Source organism: Melanotaenia boesemani, chromosome 18 (genome assembly GCF_017639745.1).
Source record: "Melanotaenia boesemani isolate fMelBoe1 chromosome 18, fMelBoe1.pri, whole genome shotgun sequence".
In the NCBI taxonomy this organism is placed as follows: Eukaryota; Metazoa; Chordata; class Actinopteri; order Atheriniformes; family Melanotaeniidae; genus Melanotaenia; species Melanotaenia boesemani.
In genome coordinates, this window is record NC_055699.1 from 30,570,164 (window position 1) to 30,582,821 (window position 12,658).

Sequence of the window (12,658 nt, forward strand, 5' to 3'; positions counted from 1 at the left end):
TCCATCCCTTGTGCTGGCGAACAACACAGGACTGCCAGGGTGATACCCCTCTAGAGACACGACATCCTTATATTTCTATTCAGTCAAATGATAGTTATTTAACCACCAACAAACAAAAAACCTTGGTAGTGTGGACTGGGATTAGTTTTTGATGAACATTGGCAGGAATCCGCTCTGACGGTCATTCACAAAACCTCTATCTGTTTGACCTCGATTCAACGTCAAGGCTAGCGCAGATTTCCCCAAATTCAGTAGATGTTTCTGACAGATGTGAAGGTTTATCCTGCAATCTTATGCATAATTATCTCTAGAGAAGTTCTTGGAAAATTTATTTCAACACCATGTCCAAGGTCCTCTTAAAAACTAGTGACATTTCACCACACACTGTATAAATTTATATATACAATGTGTATATATATACACACACACACACACAAACACGTTGCCTGGTGCAGCTCAGGATGGAAAATTGACTCAAAGATATGATTGTTATAATTTAACTGATTACGTCTGAAGTGACTTGAGATGAATTTGTTGTGAAGCTGATAAAGCTGAAATTAGACAAAAAAAAGTTAACTGAGGAGTTAAGGGATCTTTTTAACATCTCTGCTCTGGTTCTTTTCTTTTCTTTTTCTCATGAAATGACTGAATCCAATCCAGTTCTGTCCCAGTTAACTGACCTGCAGCTGCTGGTGATAACTGTCCTGTCACGTCTCTGCCGGTCCAGATCAGTCCACCTTCCTGATGTCCAACATCCACCAAAATAAAATAAGAGTTTTAGCTGCTCCTCGATCCGCCAGTCAGCATTCCCTTCTGTGTTTTAATCCAGTCCAGGTCTGGTTCAGGAACAGAGCCAGAGCTCCAGCTCACAGGCTTCTGTTGTTGAGGAGTGAAACACCTGAGCAGATCCATCTCCCCTACCTGTCCGCCCCTCCCTCGGCCCCTAACAGCTCATTAGCCGTCTTCCTCTCCTCGTTCTTTGGGGGATTTTGTGTTTTTTCCTCTTGTCGTCACTTTGCTGCCTGACAACCAGCAATCGGATTCACAAACAAACTGGTTTCCTCTTGGTTTCAGCCCAGACGCTGCTGGGCCAGAACTGGTTTAGTACCAGCATTTGAAACCAACAGAAACAGGTTTATTTCCCATGAAGATGTTTCAGAGACATGGATCTGTCCCGTCTCCACACTCAGTGCAGGCGTTTCTTTAGTGAGGGAAATTTGACCTGTCATAGATGGCTGTGGATCTGCAGCAGGTCAGCTATAAGAACGTCAGAACATCAGTGGAAATGTCCCACAGTTCCGAACCTCACCAATGTGACCCTGTTCTGGAAAGTTTGGTCCTTAATACTGAATGTTCGCCATGATTCTGGATGAAGCAGGTGTGTAAAACAGATGACAAACGAATCAGAACTGAATGGACAGATTGCCTGTTGATAAAGATCATTTCTCTTTTCATCATCATCTCTCAATGTTACAATTTATTATGTACTGCTGTGATAACCAGGATCAATAAAGAAATAATGTTTTTCTGCATTAAAATGCAGAAAACAAACATGGACTGATTTTAAATCCCTATTCACCAATAATAATAATAATAATAATAATAATAATCCATTCTGGTTCAAGTTTCTGACTTTCTTTTCGTCACAGCTCTTTACTGCTGGATGGCTTTGTCTCCATCTAGTGGCTACCTCAACTTACTGCATCCTGTCGCATTGTCACCATGGTAACCAGATGAGGCAGTTACAACAAAAGATGGAGTCACTTTCTGTCTTTAATATTTTGGGTTCTGAAACTTTTCTGGTGAGACAAAGAACTGAAAACAGAAATCAGTGAAATCTATCATGGTCCTGGTACAGATAGTCCACTCCTGCAGGTTTGGACCAGTTCTTCACCTCTTCATTGGCTGGGTGGATGTCTCAAAGACTTTAGCCTGTAGGGAGAAAAAGAAAAACAAATCTTAAAGGTCTGCACAAGTACAGCCTGGATCCTGAAGGTCTAAACATATTAGACTGGATCCTGAAGGTCTAAACATATCAGACTGGATCCTGAAGGTCTAAACATATCAGACCGGATCCTGAAGGTCTAAACATATCAGACTGGATCCTGAAGGTCTAAACATATCAGACCGGATCCTGAAGGTCTAAACATATCAGACCGGATCCTGAAGGTCTAAACATATCAGACCGGATCCTGAAGGTCTAAACATATCAGACCGGATCCTGAAGGTCTAAACATATCAGACCGGATCCTGAAGGTCCTAAACATATCAGACCGGATCCTGAAGGTCTAAACATATCAGACCGGATCCTGAAGGTCTAAACATATCAGACCGGATCCTGAAGGTCTAAACATATCAGACCGGATCCTGAAGGTCTAAACATATCAGACCGGATCCTGAAGGTCTAAACATATCAGACCGGATCCTGAAGGTCTAAACATATCAGACCGGATCCTGAAGGTCTAAACATATCAGACCGGATCCTGAAGGTCTAAACATATCAGACTGGATCCTGAAGGTCTAAACATGGGAGAATTAACAGGTGTTAGGCAGATCAGACTGACTTCTGCAGATGTTCTTCACAGAAGGAGCCAAATCTCTGCATCTCGGACTGGAAGAAGTTCTGTAAAACAAACGGGGACACAGTCAGTCCTGGTTTAGATCTGAAATCCAAACCTGGTTTTGTAGACTCAGAATGTTCTAAATAAATATTCTACAGATGTTTTCTTAAGCATCCTGCAGATGTTCTCTTTCATCACACAGATAAGAGGTTCTCCTGCTTCTGTTCTATGATACTGACTAGAAGATGTCGGTACCAGAATCTGAGTGTTTATGGTGTTCAGGTTCGCTGAGTTTTCTTCCAGCTGCTTCAGCTGATCAGTGACGCTGTTTTCAAACTGCTGCAGCAAAAACAACCTGCGAACAAACAAACAATTTCACCCTTTCTGGTTATTCTGCTCTGCAGCAGCATTATGTCTATGTATACGAAGGAGGTACCTGTGTGTGGACAGGTGTATGAAGGTGGGTGGTACCTGTGTGTGGACAGGTGGGTGGTACCTGTGTTTATGGAAGGTGTGTGAGGGTGGGTGGTACCTGTGTGTGTGGACAGGTGTGTGAATTTGGAGGGTACCTGTGTTGATGGACAGCTGTGAAACAGTGAGGAGACGTGTTGCCAACATTTTTTTTACAGACAGAAGAACCTCAGCTTCGACTTCCTTCCAACAACTCTGAAATCATGATTATTTTTTTATTTTGAGATGTTAGAAACAACTATAAGCCAATAAGCCCCGCCCCTGTTCGCCACGTCTTTGACCATGAGTGGTTACAAACCGTGAAGTGCTCCTCCAGCTGTCCTTTGAAGGCTTTCAAGGAGGCTGTAATGTCAGATGTCAAGTGTGATTCCGGGTCCGCCCCCTGCTCCGTCATAGGCTGCACCTTTTTAACTGACCACACCTCCTCAGTGAACAGACCCTCCACCGGAATTGGCCCCGCCCCTTCAGGTGAGTGTTCTACGACCAGATGAGCATGAGTAAAATAAATAAATAAAAAAGAGCACACACATGTACACAAACATTAAATCTGACCAGGTTACAGAAATACTTGTCAGTGCTGAGGTAGACTCCTCCATCTTCCTCTTCTGGGGCGGTTCACTCCTGGTCTGGTCTGACAGATATCCTGGTCACAATTCAGAAACAAATGTTCAGTTCATCCGGGACCATTTTTGATTAGACTGCTTCTTTAATCCAACATGTAAATGCTCATACAGTTTACAGTGTATTGCATAGTGGATTTTAGGAAGTCTACAGAAGGCTTTGAGCCTGAACAAGGTTGTCCGTCTCTACTGCCAGCTTTCAAAATCCTGTTACAGTAACTTATAAAACGTCTGAGAACTCATTGGTGTACTCCAAATAACACATTTTTTTTTAAGTTTTTGCCAGAGAGAGAGAGAAAAAAAACTTCTTGTACTTTTAAAAGCTCTCAGAACATGACCCTTTCTGGTTGACTGAATGGAAACCTACTTTAGCCCAACCATACGTCTACTGAACCGACCACAGAACCGACCAACAAAATGCTGCTGGTTGACCTTCAACAACCACTGATTGGGGCCAGACTGGTGACCAGCATAAGGAAGAGGTACCAGGCGGTCGTAGCTGAGTATGGATCAAACATTCATGTTCAGTGAAACATTATAGTAGGTGGAGGTCAGACGAGGTCATTGGTGCAGATTGGCTGTTTCCATCATTCAGCCAAAATGGGCGACTACACATCAACCTCCATCACCCGAGCTCCATGGCTGTGTCTGCGTTTGCTGCACTCTGTTCTCTTATGACTGTACACCTGTCCACTCATTTAATACCATAATCAAGTTTGTTGATGACATCACCATTATTGGACAACTCTGTACTGTCCCAACATGTTCTATATGGTTCCACATGGCTCTATACTCCCATTTACTGCTATATACTGCCTTCATGAATCCATACAGTTCTATTCTGCTCCAAACTACCCCTAAGCTGCTCTAAACTTTTCTATACTCTCCCTATTCTGCCCTATTTTCCCTATACTGCTGTATACACTGTCCTAGACTTTATTTTGTTTGTACTCTTATCCTGCTCTATACTGTACTATAGTTACATAGTACAGTACTATACTATATAATGTACTATACTGTTAAAATTAGAATATCATGAAAAAGTTGATTTATTTCAGTAATTCCATTGAAAAAGTGAAACTTGTATAATGTAGACACTCATTCCTCACAGACTGACATATTTCAAATATTTATTTCTTTTAATTATTTATTTCAGTTATTTTAAATTTCTTTTAAAAAACACATTTATGTGTTTTGAGTTAATTATCTGGTTAGAGTGTGGCACCAGAGTGTGAACCTTTCCACAATATTCACATTTTCTGAGATACTCAGTTTGGGGTTTTCATTGGTTGTCAGTTACAATCATCAAAATGAAAAGAAATAAGTATTTGAAATATGTTAGTATGTAAGAAATGAATGTCTACATTATACAAGTTTCACTTTTTGAATGTAATTACTGAAATAAATCAACTTTTTCATGATATTCTAATTTTATGACGAGCACCTGTATATAGTTATACTGCTGTATAAGTCCCTTATCTGGTATTTACTGTACTATACATGTATATTGTTCTTTATACTATTTACTGCCCAAAGTTTCTATACTGCCTTATTTTCTCCTGATGGGAAAATCTCGTATTGATGATATTGTGACTCTCTGTAAGGGAAACAGATGAATTGTTGGTATAAGTTTCTGTCTTCCTTTAAAGTGAGAACAGCTGCAAAAGCCCATTAAAAGACCTTTTTACACTCCAGCTGGATCCGTCATCATAAAACCTCACTCTAGGGGTCCTACACCAGGGGCTGAGATAACAGTGATCCTAGATGGGAACAGGGTTTTTATAAGGAATTGTTCTCAGCTAAATGGCAGTTTAACGTTTGTCCGTCGTCCAGTGTCTTCAAACGCTTTGTGTTGACTGTGTGTGAGCTCCTGCAATTGTTGTAAACAGCTGTTCTATACTGTTTTATACTCCTCTAAATGGATTTATTCTGTTGTATACTGTTCCATACTACCCTAATCTATTCTATACTCTTCTATACTATATCAAAACGCTGTATGCTGTTCTTTACTTTCCTGTACTTTTTAATACTCATTTACTGCCTAAACTGTGTTATACTGACCTATACTATCTCATACTGCCTGTTCCACACCAATCTATGCAGCTCTGTACTTTGAAACGTACTATAGTCACTTATTCTGTCTCACACTGTATAACACGAGATGAGTTTAGATGAAATCACAAAAAATTTATTTATCATTTGGGTGTTTTATTCTCATGGAACCAGTGTTTTAGGAGCCTGAAAACACACAGTACCATTTCATTAATAAGACATGTCTGAAAAATGCCACCGTGCAGATGATTAGTCCTTATTTTGGTTTAAAATATTAAGGCGATATGTCAGTAATTACCTTCACTTTGGTTTTATCAAAGGAAAGAAGTCAGCCAGAATAGAAGCAGCTAATGAAAGCTTCCCTTCGGGGATTCCCTCGTTCTGGTGGGCAATGACAGTGAGACCTGGATGGGCGTGATTGGGAGGAACGGCCCCCCTGATCTGAAGCTGAGTGGTGTTTTGTTTTTAGACTTCATACGCTATATACTTTTCCATACTGTCCTATGTTGACCTACACTTTCCCATACTCATTTATATATTGTATTACATCGTTTTATAATATTCTATACTGCTGCTACTCACTGTACTTTGTCTTTAGAGTCAATCATTGTGAGTGTCAGTATGTATATGTGTAGACAGAAATGTTTTTAGAATTTCTTCAGTGTTTTCTTGTATAATGTTTCACTCGTACAGTGTAATCGTCAACACAGAGAGGAATAATCGATGAAGGAACAGGTGAAACCTGAATCTGATGCTTTCCTCTTCATCTGCACTTCCTGGAAACACAAACAGAGAACAGATTTTAAAAAAAAGGAAACAGTTTGTGTTGATGAAGTGAGGGGGAAATGTACCTGTTTTGAAGCAGAGCCGGTTCCTCCACCAGTCTCCACTGTCTCCTCCTCTGAGACTTGTGGCTCCACCCCCTTTAGAACACCTAACACAGGTTGGACTCCCTCTGATAGGTGGCTATCTGAGATGTTTACATCATCCATTAAATCAGACGGTAGCTCTAAACCAGCTAAATCCAAACAGACAGGACTTAGGTTCTGATTTGTAAACAGGGAACATCAACATTAAGCCTGTTTGTTTAAGAACTGTTTATGGTCAGTTTACAGCCTGTTGTTTACAGCCCATAGTTTAAACTGTATGGTCTACAGCCTGTTGTTTACAGCCCATAGTTTAAACTGTATGGTCTACAGCCTGTTGTTTACAGCCCATAGTTTAAACTGTATGGTCTACAGCCTGTTGTTTACAGCCCATAGTTTAAACTGTATGGTCTACAGCCTGTTGTTTACAGCCCATAGTTTAAACTGTATGGTCTACAGCCTGTTGTTTACAGCCCATAGTTTAAACTGTATGGTCTACAGCCTGTTGTTGACAGCAGTGTTTCTCAATCCTGGGGCTTATTGCACAAAAGTAGGATTTAGACATCCAGGAAGAATAACTACGCTGAGCTCATCCAATCCAAAACAATGCCATCCAGAAATAACTGGTTACACAAAGCGCAAGCCAGGATGAGCAGAAACGGATTTACCAAGTCCGGTGAAACTTATCTTGGATAAGTGTGGTTTCACAGCTTCCTCAATAGACCCTCGCATCTATTACAGAATCACTGATCTACCATGGCAACGACAGCGGCCATCTTAGATCACGCTGCCGCCATGGCTATCAAACCGAGAGAAAGCATAGCAAAGTGTTGCAGACCACCTAAATAAGTAAGCAGTGGACAAATACACACTCACTACTACACATTTACTACTCAGCTGAAACCATGAACTACAATCCACACAGTAACAAACCTTTCTGAAACCGCAGCTGTCCTCTGATTACGAATCCTTTGAAACTGCAGGTGAAACTGATCTGATCTGAGTGAAATGATGTAAATGTGTGTCTGCCTATTAAAGCCATATCAGATTTATCTCCTCTGGGGGTGCAACTTTAACAAGTTATTTACTATTAACTGATTACAAACAAACTACTTGTTTACGGTTGGGTGCACTGTGAGCTGGGTGTTGGTCGAAGGGACCGTGGGGGTCTGATCTATGGCTGCAGATGCTAGCTCTGGAACCACCGTCCTCGAGAAGGGCTGGACCCGCTTCCATTCTGGAGTTGCTGCCAGTGAGAGGCGCTGAGCAGGTGTGGGCATGCTCATTGCCCCTTGACTTGGTGACTGTATGCTGGGGTTTAGCCCAGTGAACGAAAGGGTAGCCTCCCTCCGCCCTTCAGGTTGGGGGACGGGTCCTGACTGTTGTTTGTGCTTATACACCAAACAGCAGTTCAGAGTACCCACCCTTTTTGGAGTCCTTGGAAGGGGTGTTGGAGAGCACTCCTTCCGGGGACTCCCTCGTTCTGCTGGGGGACTTCAATGCTCGCGTGGGCAATGACAGTGAGACATGGAGGGACGTGATTGGGAGGAACGGCCCCCCTAACCTAAATCCGAGTGGTTGAACGCGATACAGTGTAGCCGCCAGTAGAAGAAATATTGGTTTCCATTTGTGGTGACTGCTGAATAAATCCTGGATCTAAGCCTGGTCTGGAGCAGGCTGGCTCCACGGAATAAATCTCTATGGTAACTTATGTCATAACACATCCCACTGTCCCCTCCTGCTTTTGTGCAATTGGATCACAAATAAGTTGATCCAGGATTACCAACATATCCTGACTTAATCCCTCATCCTGGTCCTCCGGATCCACTGCCCTGCCTATTATAGATGTCTCCAGCCCACCTGACTCAGATCAATCGCTTACTGCTCATTAAAGTTCACTAGAAGCTTCTTAATGAGCCATTCTTTTCAGTGAGGTGTGTTAAAGTACAGAAACATCGAAACCATGCAGGGGCAATGGACCAGGGTTGACAAACACTGGTTTACTTCTTGTGCATGTAAACAACCTGGTGACTCACAGTTATACGTGGGGGTCGAGGTTCTGATCTGGTCAAATAGGATCTCTGCTCTGTTTCTGGCTGCAGGCTGAAAGAACAAATCATCAGAATATGTAAACGTAAACATCGTGTTTTACTTGTTTGCATCCTCACCTCGGACAGACAGGAGTCTTCTTCACTGCTTGGAGACGACAGAGGTAAAACTAGAGACACATGAGATGCTGATGAAAATACCCGAGATGATGCTACTGTGCAGCTCAGAAACCCTCAGATCAACCCCAAGTCAGCTCTAAACGTTCTATAGTTTCTTCACTATTCACTTGTCATCATTTCATCTCCTTCCAGCCATGTTACGTTGAACATGTCAGAAGAAATAAAGTTCATGGTTGAGTTTCAGACATGACAGGTGTGTGTTAGATGATGATGCTAAACAGCTGACTCACTCTTTAGCTGATTCTTGCTTGGTGGTTTCTTGCGGCTGTAAAATCGAATGCTGCGTTGGGCTGTGGACGTGGACGCCTGGACTGTACCATCCGTGTCTGCTGGATGGGTGGAGCTCTGCACTTTCTACAAACAGTCAGTTCTCCACATTAACCAACCTCTAAACCAGTAGCGCCCACAGAACCAGCAGCAGGTCTGAGCAACGTTTTCACTCTGAGCCTCAAACATGTTGAAAAACAAACAGCAGACAGGTGTGTGTGGACTTGGACAAGTACCTTGAAGACCCTCCCAACAGCCTCCTCCAGCTCTTTGTATTGTTCACAGGTGAAGCTCAGCTGGACCGTCTGTCCTCTGTGGTTGTGGTGTATGACGGGATTGTTCAGCCTGACAGTAAAGACCACCTCTGGTGCAATGCATCATGGGAAAACACAAAGATAAACAGGACCGCTGTGGTGGAGCCAGGTAGTCAAACAGTAACCACACTGCCCCCATCAGGCCGCACTGTGAATTGCAATGCTGCCACCAGTCATTACAGACAGTAGGAGGTATCTGATACCTCCTACTGTCTGTAATGAGCTGAAACATGAGCTGGAAATTAAATAATTCTTTTATGGGTTTTCCTTTTGTATAATCTTCAATTTACCACCCTCTGGTGAGCTTCGTGGCCAAACGTCCACACACAGAAAACTGCTGTAAGATCACTAAACATTTATATGTTTCTGTTTTTCATAATTAAACAACTTCAAACCTGCTAAAAATGTCCAAACATTCAACCTTTTTTAGCTTTTCAACCCTTTAAATACCAGTCTAAACATTTGAATTATTGCATTACTTTTGTTTTGTCTCACTCATTCTTGAGAACTGGGACAAAACATGTTCTACAAAATAAACCCAAGTTTATATAATAAAATCAATAAATCAATCATGACTGACATGCTTAAAAGTGGTTTTACTTTTTCTTGAGTTTGTGTTGTTTATATAATGAAGGGACTTCTACTCTACACGTGTTTGTTGTTTATTACATGAAATTATTTTTAAGATATCAAAATTAAAATCAGAATTTAGAAATGAAAATATTTGAAAACTTGAGTTTTCAGAACGCTGTGAGATCAAAATATAATTTTGCATATTGTGTTTTATTATATATCAGAATTAAAAAACCCCAATTATAACACACGTCAGAACTTCAGGCTCTTGATGGGCTAGAAAAATTTAAATTTGTCTGACGGAGCTGACACAAATCAGGTTCAAATGGGATAAAGGTACATTAAAAAAAGTAAATATCTGGAACCTGTTCCTTTACATGGTGAAGTAGCAAAGACTTTTCTCCATGAATATATAACTCTAAAGGAGAAAGTGATAATTTTGGTAAAATGATTTTTCAAACGTCTTTTGTCCCAGTTCTCAGGAATGAGTGCTCTGTTGATGAGCTGTGCTGCAATTAGAAATGTACACAACTCCAAACAGTATCTCAGATTTTATTTTTCTCTACTTGACTGTAAATCCCCTAAACCCCTTCCTGCAGGAGAACCCAGCTCTGCTTTGTTCCATAGTGATGATGATGATGGTTAAAGTGGCTGTTCCTACCGTCATGTTTAAGCTGTAGAGAATAATGAGCCACTTCTTCTTTCAGTATGTGGACTGACCCCCAGAGAAACCCCTGAAACCAACATGAACATTACTGGGGGTAAATACTGGTTGGAAGAAAGCCTGAATATTTCCTCACTTTTCTTCCACATGAATCTGAACTTGAAGTATTGTTAATACAAATATTTGGTGTGAATATTTGCTTCTGATGAAGGTTTTTCTTCCTGGTTCTGTTTCTGGTGGAGGTTTTCCTCTCCTCTCTTAGGTTTCAGGGCTCCAGACTTACTATTTTTTACGAGGAGCACAGCAGCCCCTAACCTAAATTTTTAGGAGCACAAGCAGAAAATTTAGGGGCGCACACTGAACGCCTTGCACAGCAAAAATGGACATTTCCTCTCATTTTCGCTGTATTAGTGATAAATACTTATAAAATAAAATAAAAAATAAAATAAAATTCAGAAATAACAATACTTACAATTCACATTTTTTTTGCAGTTGACATAAATAAAAAAACACAAAACCCATCTTACTGGCCGCACGAATACAAAACAAGTAGACATAGAAGTTGTCAGATCAAATCAGATTTGATGATTTGATTTTATTTTCACTTTGTAGTGGAAGCAGAACGACAACTATGTCCCCATCATCCCCCACAGGACCTGGTACGACTGGTCCATGTAGTTCCTGGTAATAAACAGCTTCAGGGACTGATGCTCCTCCAGCCGCTGTTCCCACTCCTCAGTAAGAACAGCAGCTATTGGCTGTCCTAAAAGTCGCTAATTAGCATCATCAGCCTGGTACATACATTTAATGGATGCTGCCATAAAGAGGGATGTCATGGGAAAGACAATAATTGATAAAAATGACAACCTAAAATGTTCAGAACAGCAAATAAATAAAATAAATTAAAATATATAAAATAAAATACATAAATAAAATAAAATAAAAATTCTATCAATATTTTCTTTATTTTTTAGTTCTGTTTTTTAAGTGTATTTTGTTTTTTAATTGTGAGTCTGGAACATGTCACAACACCTAACTTTTTAAATATTTCCTCCACACTCTTCATTAACAGACGTTACTGTGACGGTAAACCAGCAGCAGCTTCTACGTTTCATTTCCAGCCTGGTCATGAAACAGAGCTGAACATCGTCTGAATGCAGCTGCTGCTGCTCCGAGAAGACCAAGCCTCGTATGCTGGGGCGCCGAAAAGGGGGGGGTAAAGGGGAAGGATTCATGGGGCCCATGAGTGACAGGGGGCCCAGAAGGGCCCTCAATGCAATTGTAATACTGACAAAATTATCTGATACTTAATGATAAACTTACAATCATGCAAACAATTGAGTCACAATGCAACGGTATCACTAAGTTTTTTTTGTTTTGGAAACATTTCTGAACATTCTCTATATTTCCCTTAAATGGTTCAGTCCACCTGCTCCTTCAGCTGCGAAGCAGCAACAGACAGACAGCGAGTGGATGCGAAGACGGCAACATGCTTCAAAAGTCAGGAAGCTTAAAACGAAAAGACAAAAAATCTGAGGCTGGAGAGAGAACAGAGGGATGGACAGTACGTCACCCACTTCTTCCAGAGGCGAGGTGGTCGGTTAGCTCGTCTGATGGAAAGTTGTGGAACAGCTTGTTGTCTCTTCTAAACTTTGTCCATATAAGCTAGCTCACTTTACTCCATATTAGCTCATATTTCTGAATAAAACTCTGGATTTTATTTAATTTCACTGTTGTTTTAATCAAATAAGCAAGGCAGGCAAACGATTAGCAAGCTGCTCTGCTAAAACATCAAGCATGTCTGAACAGACACGAGAGCAGCCGAAGCAGATGCTGCCTGACCCCTCCTCCCCTCCCTGCCCACCTGAACATGTCCAGGTGACCCCTGAGGAAGGAGGTGAGCAGCTAAGTGTTGAATTAATTGATTATTGTGGAGAAAAAACATATAATAGAAAAAAAGTTCGGAATTATTAATATTAAATAAAAATAGTTTGCATTTATTTTCTAGGTTTTCTAGGTCAGGTCAGTAGTTTGGACTCATC

General features: G+C 41.1%; 1 protein-coding gene across 4 annotated transcripts in view; it reads right to left on the reverse strand.

The window, feature by feature from the left end:
• Positions 1-1,565: 1,565 nt before the first annotated feature.
• The window catches only part of sycp2l (synaptonemal complex protein 2-like), a 28,198-nt gene continuing 17,105 nt past the window's right edge, over positions 1,566-12,658 (reverse strand). For 3 of the 4 annotated variants that reach the window (XM_041968185.1, XM_041968182.1, XM_041968184.1), the window contains 13 exons: positions 10,614-10,686; positions 9,302-9,429; positions 9,029-9,152; positions 8,739-8,788; positions 8,607-8,673; positions 6,556-6,674; positions 6,447-6,480; positions 3,601-3,675; positions 3,331-3,509; positions 3,131-3,227; positions 2,817-2,916; positions 2,565-2,623; positions 1,567-1,932 (listed from right to left, as the gene is read on the reverse strand). In XM_041968185.1, the coding sequence (XP_041824119.1) occupies positions 2,870-2,916; positions 3,131-3,227; positions 3,331-3,509; positions 3,601-3,675; positions 6,447-6,480; positions 6,556-6,674; positions 8,607-8,673; positions 8,739-8,788; positions 9,029-9,152; positions 9,302-9,429; positions 10,614-10,686 (993 nt within the window). In that variant the 3' untranslated portion in view covers positions 1,567-1,932; positions 2,565-2,623; positions 2,817-2,869. Of the gene's footprint in view, positions 1,933-2,564; positions 2,624-2,816; positions 2,917-3,130; positions 3,228-3,330; positions 3,510-3,600; positions 3,676-6,446; positions 6,481-6,555; positions 6,675-8,606; positions 8,674-8,738; positions 8,789-9,028; positions 9,153-9,301; positions 9,430-10,613; positions 10,687-12,658 lie in introns of all 4 variants that reach the window. The other variant, XM_041968183.1, reaches the window with a different exon arrangement.